The sequence below is a fragment of the Bombina bombina genome, chromosome 7 (genome assembly GCF_027579735.1).
Source record: "Bombina bombina isolate aBomBom1 chromosome 7, aBomBom1.pri, whole genome shotgun sequence".
In the NCBI taxonomy this organism is placed as follows: Eukaryota; Metazoa; Chordata; class Amphibia; order Anura; family Bombinatoridae; genus Bombina; species Bombina bombina.
In genome coordinates, this window is record NC_069505.1 from 429,238,649 (window position 1) to 429,258,564 (window position 19,916).

The window sequence follows — 19,916 nt, forward strand, 5'->3', positions numbered from 1 at the left end:
TGATTCTTAGCTCCGGTTAGAGGAGCTCTTTCCACGGCATTATTAGGGGTCATACCGGTAACTACAGAGCCGGAAAAAACACCCAAATACCAGGCGAAACCTAGAGATACTGACCTACAAACTTTTGAAGCTGCACAGAGGAGACTGGAAATTGCACCATACCCCGGAGCGTGTCAGGCCTAAGTGCGCACCACGTTAAAACAACAAGCTGACGCTCACACCATCGCTATAAGGGGTAAGAATACAGCATTCAATCCAATACATACATGCCTTACAACTACCCTCTCTGTGTAAATAAACGGAGGCTTAGTCGGAAGCACAAGTGACTGTCTGGGAAACAACACGAAACAGCATTAGCTAATGGAGCCGGTTTAGGCCCTCTCCGGACTGTTAATTATAAACCCCTGGGGCAGAAGCACTAAGTCCCCCACAACTCCAGCCTTGTTAAAACCACGCAACACAGCGTTTGGGGGTATCCCACTACTGATAAGAACTCAGCTTTGAACATGTGAACAGTCTCTAACGCACACCGCATTAAGCAGCTGAAAACGACATTGATCTGCAGAGGTACATAAGCCTGAAAGTTACCAAATCAAACCCCGAAAGTGGTGCCTAGGCAGATAAATACAGATTGGTCACACTACTACTGTAAGGACACTGCTTTACAGCGCTGTCAAAAAGAACTATTGCTTATTTATTACATTGATCTGCAGAGGTACATAAGCCTTAAAGTTACCAAACCAAACCCCGAAAGTGGTGCCTACGCAGATAAATACAGATTGGTCACACTACTACTGTAAGGACACTGTTTTACAGCGCTGTCAAAAAGAACTACTGCTTATTTATTTTCTCTATTACATCTACACCTTGTGCTGTGATAGCACCTGTCACCATATTTCAGCAAAGTGTGCAAACTGATCATTAACCGCACTGACTCTTTAATGCCAGAAATGGCGTCTAGACGCACACCCAGGCCAGACAAAAGCACTAAGGGCCTAACAACTCCCAATACTAAAATGGACAACTTCTTTAAAGTCATGGAATCCTCCATGTCTGCTACAGCTGAGCAGCCAGATTCTGAACAGATCACTGCGGAAATGGATTCTCCTGCTCTCCTCACTATAGCTGATATACAGAATCTGCCGACTAAAGCAGACTTTGCCTCCTTTTTTACCCAGGTTGGGAAACTCATTAAAGATGGACTATCTGAAGTTAGGAAGGATCTCTCAGACCTGGGGGAAAGAGTTATGCAGGCAGAGGAGGATCTGGAACAATTTTCTACTACTACAGAACTTCAAAACCGTACTCTCCAAGTGCACGATGATATGATACTACAACTCCAAAACCAAGTCGAGGATTTAGACAATAGAGGGAGACGACAGAATCTAAGAATAAGAGGTGTTTCAGAGAAAGTTTCAACATCCCAAATCCAACAGTACCTACAGCAACTGTTTCAACACATCCTACAGGAAGATATACCAGCTATCCCCTTAGACAGAGCCCATCGAGCCCTACGTCCAAAACCACCAGAAGATAAGCCTCCCAGAGACATAATTCTGCGATTTCAAAACTTCAAAGATAAGGAGAGGGTGATGACAGCCTCACGGAAAACACGTCGAATTTTGTTCGAAGGAGATGAAATACAGATATATCCAGACTTAAGTAACATTACACTCTCCAAGCGCAGGGAGGCAAGATACCTCACAATGCATCTCCAGGACTTAAAAATACCCTATAGATGGGGTTTCCCTTTCTGCATCAAAGTGCTACACAACACCCAGATCGTCACATATAGCCACCCAGATGATCTAGAGCAATTCTGCAGCAGTTTAAGGATTCCACTTCCATCTATAAGCTCATCTGAACCTACTTCAAGACCAGGAGATAATACCCTATTCCCGGCACCGAAACAACAAAGACTTGCCTGGACGAAAGTTATCAAGAAAACTAATAAAGGGAACCAGCAAGCAAGCCAGCAAGATGGTGAAACAACCTGAAAATAAAGGTCTTAAGGCGCTGGTCCGCCACATACTTGCCGATTATCCAGTATAATCCGATGTCAGGACTCTAGAACTTTCAAGTAACCAGTACAGAAAATGTTTTGTATTCATATACAACTGTATTATTATTATAGAATAGATTACAACTAGCATACCAAATACGAGCCTCCCCTCCAGATAATCCCCACTACTTAGTATTCAAACCTCAGATGGAAATGCTCCCTCATAGTAATTCTCTTTATTTACTATGACCCCCCCATCTAGTATGAGATACTGTTTTAAGTATTGTTGTTTTGTTGTGTTATTGTTATTGCATTCTATGTTTTACTTGTTTTACTTATTCTCTCTATTTTTTCCAGCGGATCCTTACACTAGAGGAGATCGCTGTTCCCTAGGCACCCTCCCTTTTCCTTCTTATCCCTTTTCTGACAGAGACGCAGCGGTAAGACATCAACAGCGAGCTTTCATACTCAGGTATTGTGACCTGCAACACATAAACAATCACACTGAACGAACAGACACCCCTTCCAATTCATATGCAGCAACTGATAGGCTCTGCAAACAACACTACATAAACACTCTTCTTCAAAGCACATATGGCAGTCCCTGATATGTTATTAATCTTCCAAAACGTTAAAGGCCTAAACTCGCCCACTAAAAAATCTATTGCCCTTAATTGGTTTCATAAACACAAAGGAGAGGTGATCTTCCTACAAGAGACACACTTTTGCAAACATCTGACACCGAAATGTTCCTCTAAACAATTCCCAACGGGTTTTTTTAATTCAGCACCTACTAAGCGGAATGGAGTAGGCATTCTATTTAGACACGATATCCCCTTCCAGCTCACTCAGCAATACACAGACAATGAGGGACGTTTTTTGATCTTAGTAGGTACCATATACAACCACCCAACCACATTTGCGACCTACTATGCTCCAAATACTGGCCAGGCCCGTTTTTTCAAAAAACTGATTAGAAACTTATTAGAAGTAGCACAGGGGGTACTGATCCTGGGGGGTGACAGCAACGTAGCTATGGAACCATCATTGGATTGCTCTAACAAAAGGAGCTCAATGCCCAAAAGCTCCCTCGGTGCCATTTCTAGGGCCCTGCGCAGTGTAACACTATTAGATGCGTGGAGAATCCAACACCCCGAACAAAGGACATATAGCTTTTATTCAAACCCTCAAAAGTCATATTCCAGAATAGACCACATATTTATAGACCAGAGGAGCCTTCCCCTAGTGAAACACTCAGAAATTTTGCCGACCCCATGGTCTGACCATTCGATGATAACACTATCCTTGACCCTACCAAATAAACCCCTATCTGACCCTCATTGGCGACTAGACGAAACACTTCTACTGCAGCCACCAATTAAAGATAAAATTACGCGCACGCTCAAAGACTATTTCTTACATAACACTACCCCAGACACATCCCCCGCCCTCATATGGGAAGCACATAAAGCAGTTGTGAGAGGGGAATTCCTAAAGCAGAAATCTATTGCAAAGAAAAACTATAATGGAAAATATAACATATTAGTCCATCAACTCCGAGACATTGAGCGATTGCATATGCAAGCCCCAGCCAATGCACAGCACATAACCCAACTGACTAAGACTAGAAGGGAATTGAATGACCTACTCAATAAAGAGGCACAACGGAAGGCAATCTATTTAAACAAACTTTACTTTGTAGAAGGTAATAAGGCGGGTCCTTTACTGGCCAGAGCCCTTAGAAATCGCACAAATAACCGATTTATTCGTAAATTATCCCTGCCAACCACACCAGGTGAATACACCCACGACAGTAGAGAAATTGCAAATGGGTTTAGAGACTATTACAAACAACTCTATAATATCCCTGCAACCCCACACTCCACAGACAATGAGGCAATAGACTCTTATATTCTAGGGGCTAATGTCCCAACTCTACCTAACCACACCTCAAAACAATTAGAGGACCCCATATCCTTACAAGAAGTCATAGCAGCTATAAATGGAGCACCAATGCGTAAGAGCCCTGGCCCTGATGGCCTATCGGCCTCATATTACAAGCAGTTCCAATCCATCCTGGCACCCCACCTCACTAATCTGTTTAACTCTCTTGATAAAGATGGACAACTATCTCCCAATCTATTAGAAGCACACATATCGATAATCCCCAAAGCAGGAAAACCGCCCACGGAACCAAGTAGTTACCGCCCTATATCCCTATTAAATGGGGATATAAAAATATATGCCAAAATACTAGCAAACCGGATTAGCAAGGTACTTCCAACTCTAGTGCATGTAGACCAAGCCGGCTTTGTTCCGCTCAGGGAGGCCAGGGACAACACAATTAGGGTTCTCCATCTAATGGAATTTGTAAAATCAAAACATATCCCTGCTGTCCTGGTCTCCACTGATGCGGAAAAGGCCTTTGATAGACTGAACTGGCCCTTCCTACGTAGCACACTTAAACATTTTGGTTTCGGGGAACTAATGATCAAACGAATATTTCACCTATATAATAATCCCTCGGCAAAAGTCCGCGCAAATGGGGTACTATCTCATAACTTTCATATTAACAACGGAACCAGGCAAGGTTGCCCACTCTCACCCATACTCTTTGTCCTCACGATGGAGATCCTAGCTTGTCATATCAGAAAAAACCCAGATATACACGGCATTAACATTGGCCCAGACTCACACAAACTAGCTATGTTTGCAGACGATGTGCTGGTCACCTTAACGCTCCCTGACATATCTATGCCCAACCTGACCCTGGAATTTGACAAGTTTAGTAGATTTTCGCACTTTCACATAAACTATTCAAAATCAGAACTCTTAAATATCTCCATGACTGCCAGTACCTTTGCAACCTTTACACCAGCTTGTCCATTTAAAATACAAAATCTGCACCTAAAATATTTAGGCATAGTGTTATCAGCTAGTCCAGGGCGATGGTTCACCTTGAACTACCGGCCTCTACTACAATCCATACAACACTCCTTATCCTCCTGGAAGGACAAACCTTTGTCATGGTGGGGTAGAATACAGTCAATTAAAATGACAATACTCCCAAAAATTCTATACACTCTGCAGGCTATGCCAATCGCCCTTCCTAAAACATTCTTACAACAGCTTCAAAAAGCTGTGAATACCTTTGTATGGGGTAAATCACGCCCAAGGATAGCGAGGGAAACAATGTATAGATCCCTCCAGAATGGAGGACTGGGATTGCCAGACATTAGCTTATATTATCATGCATCGGTGCTGCAGAGAATACTAGACTGGCATTGTAGAAAAGACTCTAAGGCATGGGTAGCAATTGATTCTCAGTTACTCAGATCCCCTAATCCAGGCCCCCTTTGCTGGCTCCCCAAAACTAGGCGCACTCCCTCTTGTCAATCGTCTATACTCTATCGACATATATTCAGCACTTGGGATTACTTACTCAAAACGACCCAGTCACTATCGACACCTACCTCCCCTCTCACGCCAATCTTCCCTAACATAGAACTGATGGGAGGATATGACAACAGGAAAAAAGACGCACTAATCACTGAGCTGCTAGACTCGGTCCCCGTAGCTAACTTGATCACGCAAGGCAAACTAAGAATTAGAGAAGAACTTACACCAATCCTATTTGGGTCCTTTGTCCCGTGGCTAAAATATGCGCAATTGCGACACTTTATTGTGACATCTCCCAATAAGGCAGACCTTCTGAGAGTACCGACGCCTTTTGAACAAATCTGCCTATCAGGGAAAACAACCAGAGGTACACTTTCACTAGCTAAAGGGATACTCCAAAATGCACAAACCCCTTCACTCCCACCATATGCAGCTAAGTGGCACAGAGAACTAGATACAGCGATAGATACTAAACAATGGCTGCAAATATATCAGAACACACGTACCTCATCCACTTCCCCTAAGGTCATTGAACTCAACTACAAAGTACTTATGCGCTGGTACTTGACACCAGTTAGGTTAAACAACATTTACCCCACCTCCTCATCTTTGTGCTGGAGAGGCTGCAATGACCGGGGCACCACACTGCATATGTGGTGGTCATGCCCCAAACTTAACTCATATTGGAAGGGAATAGAAGCCTCACTAGGACAATTAACAGAGACGGTCTTCTCTCTAAATCCTAAATTGATCCTCCTAAATGAGTCCCCCCCTCTCCAATGTAAAATTAGGAAAACACTAATACGCATTGGTCTCAACAGCGCTAAGTCTCTGATCGCCTTACACTGGAAATCCCCCACAATACCTTCACAAGACAACTGGCTACAAAACACAGACAAGATGCTCTCATGTGAAGAATATGGCTATTTTAAAAGAGGCAAATCCGCATTTTATGCGGATGTCAGATTTTATTGGGACTCTATTACTGCCAAACAAACACAATAGACCCTCTATACGCTAGATGCATCTTTAGAGTAAGAAAACCAGGAACACTTTGCGGATCATACAATTTGCTTCATACCACCGACGTGGCGGTTTTATAAATTAGTCGCAAGCATAGCATCAGGGATGTCTCTGTCAGATACTAACCCCCCCCCCCCCCTCTTTTTCCCTTGTCCCCCTTTCCCCCTCTGCTGTCTCTTTGTACTTATCCTTAGTTAGATTAAGGTTTGATCCTAGACTAGCGTTTTAGGAGTTATAGCACATGGTAATTGCTCCATACCACCTATGACTTATAGGTAAGATTTATATTAATATCTCTAGAAAACGATTATGGACAATGAAGCCACTGTTAATGACTGTAACAACTTAGACATTATATTCCAGAAGTCTATGGATTAGATATCGGTTGTTTGAAAATTGTGGTTACTCGCAATTAGAGTTGTTTTTTGATCTTTGTGATTTGTACACTGAATTCAAAATCTTGTGATTTCTTTACTTGTGTTTTAAAAATGCTTTATTTGTTGTCAAAATCAATAAAAATTTATCTTTAAAAAAAAAAAAAGAAATGGTGAGTCGGGGGGGGGGGGCCTCTTTGCCCTAAAATGCCCGGGCCTCTTTTTGGTCCCAGTCCGGCCCTGCCCAGAGCCCCCCTGTATCTCCAATAAGCCTCATCAGTGTCATCACCCCCCCTGTTACCTGTAAACCCCATCAGCACCAGGGCACCCCATCATGTAACTACCATAAGCCCCAGGGCCCCCTCCTTTAACTACCATCAGATCCAGGGTCCCAAGGCCATTTTGTATATGAATGAGAAAAGGTCCTCTCAGTCTCTCTCTCTCTGAGACCTCAGACCAGACCTGTCTCCTACCTGCCCTGCAGCTGCTGCTGGCCAGTCATCATAGTGGCACTGCTTACTAGCCCCCGGCCTCACGGAATGCCATTGCCCATGGTCTGGACTGGGAGTCTGGAGAATGGGATGGAGGCTGCCTAATCGTATGGATGCGGTCGGATGATGAAGCCACTCAGGGGACCCACCCGGCCCGGCGGCAGCATGTTTCCGGCCGGCTCCAGCCACTGACACACGACACCCACGTGGAACCTGCATGCGGCATGAGTGTAGTGCAGCCGCATGCAGGGCGTGTCACTCGCAGTGCGCGCTCAGCCTCAGAGCTCAGAGTCAGACCCAGGCCGGAAGTAGTGTGCCTGTGCGGTGGCGCCCGGCGGCCAATACAAATTGGGATTCTGTATATGACTGAGGGAGTAGACAGTCAGAACTAAATAAACTATTGTAATTTGTATACTACTACTACTAGTAGTAGTATACAATTTACAATAGTTTATTAAACACGGCACGGAGTTAACATATATTAAATATATATTTAACATTTAGAAAAAAAAAATTCAGTTTTAAAAAAAAAATTGTATGCCGTGTGAGGTTGCAGCCCAACTTCACCGCGGCCTACCGGGCAAATGCCCGGTATGCCCTATGGCCAGTCCGGGCCTGTAATACGCTACATCGTATCATGTCCATCCGCACTATCATAAATAGACCCCTATGAGTTATACTACATTTAATATACTGGGCAGACACATGTCCCTGTCTTAATGTGAATATACTGTAACTAGCTGTAACATTCTCACCTGTTGCAGGAAGAGGTGCAAATTCTGAGCAGCGGCAGGAGGAAGGTCCGATAGTTTGAGCTTTGTTGCCTCATCAAGTATTTGCTTCACCTCCCTTTTGGTAACAACGTTACTATTCTCATACTTCACAAACTTAAAGAAATGACAAAAATGTTATTGGTAACTGCACACATTTATGGCAGTCATTAATAATTCTCGTTGGTGCTTAACACAATTTATTTATACGCAAGGATTTGCGGCTATTAATTACACTTTTTTTTGTATTATTTTAAACTGTCTCTCTTCTTTCTAAATCCGTTTTTACAGCCACAAGTACCTAACAAAAGCTCAATTTACTTTTATTGACAAACTGTCCAAACCGATTCATTTTAAAGAATATTTAAAACCATTTATACTAACTCTACATAGAAAAAGGTCCCACACTAATATGAAATAAATTGAGATTACAGGTGCTCATGATATGAGCAGATATTTCTAAGTTATTAAGATACAGACACAAAGAACGACTCACAGTACATAGGTGTTTGTAGAAAATTCTACAAATGGCAAAAATAAATCAAATGGCCCAAGCATATTTATATGACACATTTGTACATTAACATATGATACCTATAGGTGCAGGATGACCAGACATCCCAGGTTTACTGTGACAGTCACGGCTTTTAACAAGCTGTCTTGTGTACCCAAGAAACATTTTCATGAGAGGCTAATGTCCTGGTTTTGCCATGGCCAAACATTTTGACAAAGACTCACATTATATACTAATTATTCATCCACAAGCTCCACCATTATTTTCAGTCAGTGTCTATTTCCCTTTAAAAAATAATTATATATATATATATATATATATATATATATATATAAAATTAGAAGAAAAAAAAAGACTTTTAGGCGATGTGGGGAATTATTGCCACTCTGACTTTGGGCAAGTTGGTCAAAGAGAGTGGCAGCCCCTCTAAAGAGCATAACTATACCCTTTTAGTCTTTTATTTTTTTTTTTACTAAAAGAAACGAAATTTATGCTTACCTGATAAATGTATTTATTTCTTGACACGATGAGTCCACGGATCATCTAATTACTATTGGGAATATCACTCCTGGCCAGCAGGAGGAGGCAAAGAGCACCACAGCAAAGCTGTTAAACATTACCTCCCTTCCCTCTAACCCCAGTCATTCAGTAACCAGGTGCAGAGGTGCCTGAGGTTTATAAAACAAAGAAAACACTGTCTGTAAAAATACAGGGCGGGCCGTGGACTCACCGTGTCAAAAAATAAATAAATTTATCAGGTAAGCATAAATTTCATTTTCTTTCTAATGACACGGTGAGTCCATGGATCATCTCTAATTACTATTGGGAATCAATACCCAAGCTAGAGGACACAGATGATAAGGGAGGGACAAGACAGGGAACCTAAACGGAAGGCACCACTGCTTGAAGAACCTTTCTCCTAAAAGAAGCCTCAGCCGAGGCAAAAGTATCAAATTTATAGAATTTTTAAAAAGTGTGTAAAGAGGACCAAGTTGCAGCCTTGCAAATCTGTTCCACAGAAGCTTCATTTTTGAAGGCCCAGGAAGAGGAAACAGCCCTCGTGGAATGAGCCGTGATTCTCTCAGGAGGCTGCTGTCCAGCGGTTTCATAGGCCAAACAAATTAAACTCTTCAGCCACAAAGAAAGAGAAGTAGCCATAGCTTTCTGACCCTTGCGTTTCCCAGAGAAAACAACAAACAGAGCTGAAGACTGGCGAAAATCCATAGTCGCCTGTAAATAGTATTTCAACGCACGCACCACATCTAGGTTGTGCAACAGACGCTCTTTATGAGAAGAAGGGTTAGGACACAAAGAAGGAACAACGATTTCTTGATTAATGTTCCTATCCGAAACCACTTTAGGGAAGAACCCTAACTTAGTACGCAGAACTACCTTATCCGAATAAAAAATAAGGTAAGGGGCTTCATACTGCAACGCAGAGAGCTCAGAGACTCTACGAGCAGAAAAAATTGCAACAAGAAACAAATCTTTCCAAGATAACATCTTAATATCTAAAGAATGCATAGGCTCAAACGGAGCCTGTTGAAGAACTTTAACAAGGTTAAGACTCCAGGGAGGAGTAACAGGTTTTAACACAGGCCTGATTCTGACCAAGCCCTGAGAGAAGGATTGCACATCTGGCACGTCCGCCAGACGTTTATGCAACAAAATAGATAAGGCAGAAATTTGACCCTTCAAGGTACTAGCATATAATCCCTTCTCCAGACCCTCCTGGAGAAAAGACAAAATTCTAGGAATCCGAACTCTACTCCAAGACTAACCTCTATACAGATATTTACGCCATATCTTATAGTAAATCTTTCTGGTAACAGGCTTACGAGCCTAAATCATGGTCTCAATGACCAACTCAGAAAAACCCTGCATAGATAGAATTAAGCGTTCAATCTCCAAGCAGTCAGCTTCAGAGAAACGAGATTTGGATGAAGGAAGGGCCCTTGAAGTAGAAGGTCCTTCCTCAGTGGGAGTCTCCAAGGAGGGAGAGATGACATCTCCACTAGGTCTGCATACCAGATCCTGCAAGGCCACGCCGGTGCAATGAGGATCACCAACGCCCTCTCCTGTTTGATTCGAGCAATGACCCAAAGAAGGAGAGCAAATGGAGGAAATAGGTATGCTAGACTGAAATTCCAAGGGTCCGCTAGAGCATCCATCAGTACAGCCTGAGGATCCCTTGATCTCGACCCGTACCTCGGGAGCTTGGCATTCTGTCGAGATGCCATGAGATCCAGCTCCGGCTGTCCCCATTTGAGAATCAAGTTGGAAAACACCTCCGGATGGAGTTCCCACTCCCCCAGGTGAAAGGTCTGTCTGCTCAGAAAATCAGCTTCCCAATTGTCCACTCCTGGAATGTGGATTGCATATAGACAACAGTTGTGGGTCTCTGCCCACTGAATAATCTTGGCTACCTCTGTCATGGCCAAGGAACTCCAATTTCCTCCCTGATGGTTGATATAAACCGGGCTGAAGCTAAATGAGGCCAGGCCAGAAGAGCATTGAAGATCGCCCTCAGCTCTAGGATGTTTATGGGGAGAACAGACACCTCCCGAGTCCATGTCCCCTGAGCCTTTAGTGAGCCCCAGACAGCTCCCCATCCCAGCAGGCTGGCGTCCGTTGTCACAATCACCCAGGAGGGTCTGCGAAAGCAGGTTCCCTGGGAGAGATGATCCTGAGACAAGGAAGAGAGTCTCTTGTCGCCTGATCCAGATGAATTTGCGGAGACAGATCCGCATAATCCCTGTTCCACTGCAGAGGTCTGAGATGGAATCAGGCAAATGGAATGATGTCCATGGCCGCTACCATCAGACCGATTACCTCCATACATTGAGCCACAGACGGCCGAGGGAAGGACTGAAGGGCCAGACAAGAGTCGAGGATCTTTGACTTTCTGACCTCTGTCAAAAATATTTTCATTGATAAGGAAACTATTATGATTCCCAGGAACACTACCCTTGTAGCTGGAATCAAGGAACTCTTTCCCAAATTCACCTTCCATCCGTGAGAACGCAGAAAAGATAACTACATCTCCGTGTGGGGAGCTTGCTTGTTGAAAGGATGGCGTCTGGAGCAGAATGTCGTCCAGATAAGGCGCCACTGCAATGCCCCGCAACCGGAGCAATGCCAACATGGCTCCAAGGACCTTTGAGAAAATTCTGGGAGCTGTGGCAAGGCCCAATGGAAGAGTCACAAACTAGAAGTGTTTGTCCAAAAAGGAGGACTTCAGAAACTTGTGATGATCCCTGTGGATGGGAACATGTAGGTACGCATCCTTTAAATCTACTGTTGTCATGAATTGACCTTCTTGAACCAAGGGAAGAATGGAATGAATAGTTTCCATCTTGAAGGACGGTACTCTGAGGAACTTGTTTAGACTTTTGAGATCTAAAATTGATCTGAAAGTTCCCTCTTTATTTTTGGAACCATGAACAGATTGGAGTAGAATCCCAGACCCTGTTCCTGCATCGGAACAGGAACTATCATTCCTAGGTCGGAAAGGTCCCGGACACAGTGTAAGAACGCCTCTATTTTTATCTGGTCTACAGATAATCTTGAGAGTAGAAACCTGCCCCTGAGAGGAAAGGTTTTGAACTCTAGTTTGTATCCTTGGGACACGATGTCCACCGCCCAGGGATCCGGCACATCCTGAACCCAGGCCTGAGCGAAGAAGAAAAGTCTGCCCCCTACAAGATCTGGTCCCGGATCAGGGGGCAGACCCTTCATGTTGACTTTGAGTCACCAACGGGCTTCTTAGATTGTTTCCCTTTGTTCCAAGACTGGTTGGATCTCCAGGAAGGCTTGGACTGTTCCTGCTTGGCAGAGGGAGAAGAAGTCTTACCCTTGAAGTTTCGAAAGGAACGAAAATTACTCTGACGTCCCTTCTGCTTATTCCTCTTATCCTGAGGGAGGAAATGACCCTTACCTCCCGTAATGTCTGAAATAATTTCTACCAAGCCTGGCCCAAACAAGATCTTACCCTTGTAGGGAATTATCAAAAGCTTAGACTTAGATGACACATCCGCAGACCATGATTTCAACCATAAAGCTCTGCGGGCCAGTACTGCAAAACCAGAAATCTTTGCTCCCAACTTAATAACTTGTAGGAAAGCATCCGTAATAAAGGAATTGGACAACTTAAGAGCCTTGATTCTATCCTGGATCTCCTCAAGGGGAGTATCTGTCTGAATAGATTCAGACAACGCATCAAACCAGTATGCCGCAGCACTGGTGACGGTAGCAATACACACCGCAGGTTGCCATTGTAAACCCTGGTGTACATACATCTTTTTTTTAGTAACCCTTCCAACTTCTTATCCATAGGATCCTTAAAGTAACAGCTATCCTCTATTGGAATAGTGGTTCTCTTAGCCAAAGTGGAAATTTTCCCTTCCATCTTGGGAACCGTCTGCCAAGACTCCTTGATAGAGTCAGCTATTGGAAACATCTTCTTAAAAATTGGGGATGGAGAAAAAGGGATACCAGGTCTCTCCCATTCCTGAGCAATAATCTCTGTAGCCCGGTCTGGTACCGGAAAGACCTCAACCGTGGAAGGAACGTCAAAGTATTTGTTTAACTTACTTGACTTCTTAGGATTGACCACGACAGTCATGTCGGAGTCGTCCAGAGTGGCCAAAACATCATTAAGTAACAACTGGAGGTGTTCTAGCTTAAACCTGAAAGATACAGTTAAAGGTATAACACTGTCTGAGTCTGAGATTTCACCCTCAGATGCTACTGAAGTATCTTCCTCCTCAGATTTCTGGGAGGGAACATTCGGAATAGCCATGACTGTGTCAGAAACCTTACTAAATGATTCCTTACATTTCCTCTTGCGTTTTCCCTGTAGCATGGGAAAAGTAGACAGCGCATCAGTTACCGCAGAGGATAAACCTTACTCACTGATTCCTTACATTTCCTCTTGCGTTTTCCCTGTAGCATGGGAAAAGTAGACAGCGCATCAGTTACCGCAGAGGATATGTGGGTAGCAATGCCTTGCAAGGTAACCCCAACTGGAGTGTGACAGGAAACGCAGGGCACTGCATGTGTAGACAATAATGTTTGGGACACTTGAGGAGAAAGCTGCGGCATATCTTGAACAGGGGACCCCTGAACAGCATCCGCCTTAGCTAATGATGGCTCAGATTCAAAAAGTCTGTCCCTGTAATGTAATGTTCTTCCAATACATGAGGGACAAAATGGAATTGGGGGTTCCACATTAGAGTCAAAACACAAGCCACATGTAACATTTTGCAGGGACTCTTGATCCATCTTTACTCAATTTATAAACAAAATAAACTCAACAGCTTTATTTAAGTTTGAAAAATAATAACACAAAAAAAAACACGTTACTGTCACTTTAAATTTTAAAAGAAAAAAGAATCTTCCTTTATTCTCTTACTACCGCAAAAACAGCAGTTTACTATAACCCTCAGACAGACTCCTCACCTCAGCACTCCTTGCTGAGGTGCCTACCTGTCCCCTTGTGAACCGGATTACTCAAACTACGATCCGGATTCAAGTCTAGCTGTTCAAAAACGGCTACGGTATAACACTTTAAGCAGAGACGCAGCAACACACTCCGGACCGGAACTAACGGGAAAAGCTCTGGAAAGGCGCTCAACACTAAATTGCCTCCTCAGAAGCCCGCCCTTCCTATTCGTGGGCGTAACCTAACTAGAAAGAAGCCGGCCGCCATTATTATCAATGCCAGAGCCGTTGCATAATCTCCGTAGTAAAAAACACACTGACTCTGTCCCACAAGGACCGGAATGAAACCGGAACATTAACCATATGTGAGCCTTCAGAACTGGAACAATAAACTAAATCTGAGCCTCTCTCCAAAAGAATATACGTCCCCAGTGCCTGCACACACTGCCTACTAAAATCCTATTAACACTAAATAGGATTGTTAGTGTCCCAAAAACAGGCTTAACTAAAAAAGTGCCACATTCTTCAAAGAAATTAAGATTAGGCACTTACCTGAAGAACAATCTGCCCGGCAGCAGGGCAGCTCACATGGTATGAGAGGTGCTCTCCCCCATGGACCCGTGGGAAAATAGGAAAGGCTAAATAATCCTAATCAGGCTTTCCGGATAGGGCAGCAACAACTATTTGGGAGGCGCAGTGAGGATTATACCCCACAAGTTCCCAACTGCTTAAAAGCCACCACTGCTCTACTGAAGAGACTGACATGGGCTACGGCTAAACCCCTGGAGGAAGCAGGACAATCTTGCTCTGCTTCAAAATAATAAAATCTTGATTGAAGAATCTTCTTTCAGACACCTTAACTTTACCACCTCCTTACTTTTAACGTAGGCAAAGAGAATGACTGGGGTTAGAGGGAAGGGAGGTGATATTTAACAGCTTTGCTGTGAAGCTCTTTGCCTCCTCCTGGCCAGGAGTGATATTCCCAATAGTAATTAGAGATGATCCGTGGACTCACTGTGTCATTAGAAAGAAAAACATAATTTATGCTTACCTGATAAATTTATTTCTCTTGTAGTGTATTCAGTCCACGGGTCATCCATTACTTATGGGATATATTCCCTTCCCAACAGGAAGTTGCAAGAGGATCACCCAAGCAGAGCTGCTATATAGCTCCTCCCCTCACATGTCATATCCAGTCATTCGACCGAAACAAGACAAGAAAGGAGAAACCATAGGGTGCAGTGGTGACTGGAGTTTTAATTAAAATTTAGATCTGCCTTAAAAAGACAGGGCGGGGCGTGGACTGAATACACTACAAGAGAAATAAATTTATCAGGTAAGCATAAATTATGTTTTCTCTTGTTAAGTGTATTCAGTCCACGGGTCATCCATTACTTGTGGGATACCAATACCAAAGCCAAAGTACACGGATGATGGGAGGGGCAAGGCAGGAACTTAAACAGAAGGAACCACTGCTTGTAGAACCTTTCTCCCAAAAACAGCCTCCGAAGAAGCAAAAGTGTCAAATTTGTAAAATTTTGAAAAAGTGTGAAGCGAAGACCAAGTTGCAGCCTTGCAAATCTGTTCAACAGAGGCCTCATTCTTAAAGGCCCAGGTGGAAGCCACAGCTCTAGTGGAATGAGCTGTAATTCTTTCAGGGGGCTGCTGTCCAGCAGTCTCATAGGCTAAACGTATTATGCTACGAAGCCAAAAGGAGAGAGAGGTTGCCGAAGCTTTTTGACCTCTCCTCTGACCAGAGTACACGACAAACAGGGAAGAAGTTTGACGAAAATCTTTAGTTGCCTGTAAATAGAACTTCAGGGCACGGACTACGTCCAGATTATGCAAAAGTCGTTCCTTCTTTGAAGAAGGATTAGGACATAAAGAAGGAACAACAATCTCCTGATTGATATTCCTGTTAGAAACTACCTTAGGTAAAAACCCAGGTTTAGTACGCAGAACTACCTTGTCTGAATGGAAAATCAGATAAGGAGAATCACAATGTAAGGCCGATAACTCAGAGACTCTTCGAGCCGAGGAAATAGCCATCAAAAACAGAACTTTCCAAGATAAAAGTTTAATATAAATGGAATGAAGGGGTTCAAACGGAACCCCTTGAAGAACTTTAAGAACCAAGTTTAAGCTCCATGGAGGAGCAACAGTCTTAAACACAGGCTTAATCCTAGCCAAAGCCTGACAAAAAGCCTGGACGTCTGGAACTTCTGCCAGACGTTTGTGTAAGAGAATAGACAGAGCAGAAATCTGTCCCTTTAACGAACTAGCAGATAAGCCCTTTTCTAAACCCTCTTGTAGAAAGGACAATATCCTAGGAATCCTAACCTTACTCCATGAGTAACCCTTGGATTCGCACCAATATAAATATTTACGCCATATCTTATGGTAAATTTTTCTGGAAACAGGCTTCCGTGCCTGTATTAAGGTATCAATAACTGACTCCGAGAAGCCACGCTTTGATAGGATCAAGCGTTCAATCTCCATGCAGTCAGCCTCAGAGAAATTAGATTTGGATGTTTGAAAGGACCTTGTATTAGAAGGTCCTGCCTCAGAGGTAGAGACCATGGTGGACAGGACGACATGTCCACTAGGTCTGCATACCAGGTCCTGCGTGGCCACGCAGGCGCTATCAGAATCACCGATGCTCTCTCCTGTCTGATCTTGGCAATCAGTCGAGGCAGCATCGGAAATGGTGGAAACACATAAGCCATGTTGAAGACCCAAGGGGCTGTCAGAGCATCTATCAGCACCGCTCCCGGGTCCCTGGACCTGGATCCGTAACAAGGAAGCTTGGCGTTCTGGCGAGACGCCATGAGATCCAGATCTGGTTTGCCCCAACGATGAATCAGTTGAGCGAAGACCTCCGGATGAAGTTCCCAGTCCCCCGGATGAAAAGTCTGGCGACTTAGAAAATCCGCCTCCCAGTTCTCCACGCCTGGGATGTAAATCGCTGACAGGTGGCAAGAGTGAGACTCTGCCCAGCGAATTATCTTTGAGACTTCCAACATCGCTAGGGAACTCCTGGTTCCCCCTTGATGGTTGATGTAAGCCACAGTCGTGATGTTGTCCGACTGAAATCTGATGAACCTCAGTGTTGCTAACTGAGGCCAAGCTAGAAGAGCATTGAATATTGCTCTCAACTCCAGAATGTTTATTGGGAGGAGTTTCTCCTCCTGAGTCCATAATCCCTGAGCCTTCAGGGAGTTCCAGACTGCGCCCCAACCTAGAAGGCTGGCATCTGTTGTTACAATTGTCCAATCTGGCCTGCGAAAGGCCATCCCCTTGGACAGATGGACCCGAGAAATCCACCAGAGAAGAGAATCTCTGGTCTCTTGATCCAGATTTAGTGTAGGGGACACATCTGAGTAATCCCCATTCCACTGACTTAGCATGCATAATTGCAGAGGTCTGAGATGCAGACGCGCAAATGGTACTATGTCCATTGCCGCTACCATTAAGCCGATTACTTCCATGCACTGAGCTACTGACGGGTGTGGAATGGAATGAAGGACACGGCAAGTATTTAAAAGTTTTGATAACCTGGCCTCCGTCAGGTAAATTTTAATTTCTACAGAATCTATCAGAGTCCCTAGGAAGGAGACTCTTGTGAGTGGTGATAGAGAACTCTTTTCCACGTTCACCTTCCACCCATGCGACCTCAGAAATGCCAGAACTATCTCTGTATGAGACTTGGCAATTTGAAAACTTGACGCTTGAATCAGAATGTCGTCTAGGTACGGAGCCACCGCTATGCCTCGCGGTCTTAGCACCGCTAGAAGTGAGCCCAGAACCTTTGTAAAAATTCTCGGGGCCGTAGCTAATCCAAAGGGAAGAGCTACAAACTGGTAATGCCTGTCTAGAAAGGCAAATCTTAGGTACCGATAATGATCTTTGTGAATCGGTATATGAAGGTAGGCATCCTTTAAGTCTACTGTGGTCATATATTGACCCTCTTGGATCATGGGTAGGATGGTTCGAATAGTTTCCATTTTGAATGATGGAACTCTTAGGAATTTGTTTAAGATTTTTAGGTCCAAGATTGGCCTGAAGGTTCCCTCTTTCTTGGGAACCACAAACAGATTTGAGTAAAACCCTTGCCCTTGTTCCGTCCGCGGAACTGGGTGGATCACCCCCATTACTAAGAGGTCTTGTACACAGCGTAGAAATGCCTCTTTCTTTATTTGGTTTGCTGATAACCTTGAAAGATGAAATCTCCCTTGTGGAGGAGAAGCTTTGAAGTCCAGAAGATATCCCTGAGATATGATCTCCAACGCCCAGGGATCCTGGACATCTCTTGCCCAAGCCTGGGCGAAGAGAGAAAGTCTGCCCCCCACTAGATCCGTTTCCGGATAGGGGGCCCTCTCTTCATGCTGTCTTAGGGGCAGAAGTAGGCTTTCTGGCCTGCTTGCCCTTGTTCCAGGACTGGTTAGCTTTCCAGCCCTGTCTGTAACGAGCAACAGGTCCTTCCTGTTTTGGAGCGGAGGAAGTTGATGCTGCTCCTGCCTTGAAGTTACGAAAGGCACGAAAATTAGACTGTTTGGCCTTTGATTTGGCCCTGTCCTGAGGAAGAGTATGACCCTTACCTCCAGTAATGTCAGCAATAATTTCTTTCAAGCCGGGCCCGAATAAGGTCTGCCCTTTGAAAGGAATATTAAGCAATTTAGATTTAGAAGTCACGTCAGCTGACCAGGATTTAAGCCATAGCGCTCTGCGCGCCTGGATGGCGAATCCAGAGTTCTTAGCCGTTAGTTTGGTTAAATGTACAACGGCATCAGAAACAAATGCATTAGCTAGCTTAAGTGCTTTAAGCTTGGCCATAATCTCATCCAATGGAGCTGTGCGAATGGCCTTTTCCAGAGACTCAAACCAGAATGCTGCAGCAGCAGTGACAGGCGCAATGCATGCAAGGGGCTGTAAGATAAAACCTTGTTGAACAAACATTTTCTTAAGGTAACCTTCTAATTTTTTATCCATTGGATCCGAAAAAGCACAACTATCCTCCACCGGGATAGTGGAACGTTTAGCTAAAGTAGAAACTGCTCCCTCCACCTTAGGGACCGTCTGCCATAAGTCTCGTGTGGTGGCGTCTATTGGAAACATTTTTCTAAATATCGGAGGAGGGGAAAAGGGCACACCGGGTCTATCCCACTCCTTGCTAATAATTTCTGTAAGCCTTTTAGGTATAGGAAAAACGTCAGTACACACCGGTACCGCAAAGTATCTATCCAACCTACATATTTTCTCTGGGATTGCAACCGTGTTACAATCATTCAGAGCCGCTAATACCTCCCCTAGCAATACACGGAGGTTCTCAAGCTTAAATTTAAAATTAGAAATCTCTGAATCCGGTCTCCCCGGATCAGATCCGTCACCCACAGAATGAAGCTCTCCGTCCTCATGTTCTGCAAATTGTGACGCAGTATCGGACATGGCTCTCACATCATCAGCGCGCTCTGTCCTTAACCTAGAGCTATCGCGCTTGCCTCTTAATTCAGGCAATTTAGATAATACCTCTGTCATAACAGCAGCCATGTCTTGCAAAGTGATTTGTAGGGGCCTCTCTGATGTACTTGGCGCCACAATATCACGCGCCTCCTGAGCGGGAGGCGAAGGTACTGACACGTGAGGAGAGTTAGTCGGCATAACTTCCCCCTCGTTGTCTGGTGATAATTTCTTTACAGATAAAATTTGACTTTTATTCAAAGTGACATCAATACATATTTCTGTGGGGCTCCACATTGGCCTTCAAACATAGTGAACAAACAGATTCATCTGTGTCAGACATGTTTAAACAGACTAGCAATGAGACTAGCAAGCTTGGAAATCCTTTCAAATAAGTTTACAAGCAATATAAAAACGCTACTGCGCCTTTAAGAAGCACAAAAA

At 44.0% G+C, this 19,916-nt stretch overlaps 1 protein-coding gene across 1 annotated transcript in view; it reads right to left on the reverse strand.

Annotated features, from left to right (window-relative positions):
* Nucleotides 1–19,916, reverse strand: part of MEI1 (meiotic double-stranded break formation protein 1) — a 1,068,659-nt gene that overhangs the window by 94,148 nt on the left and 954,595 nt on the right. The window contains 1 exon segment of the mRNA XM_053689435.1: nt 8,045–8,176. Within this exon segment, the coding sequence (XP_053545410.1) occupies nt 8,045–8,176 (132 nt within the window).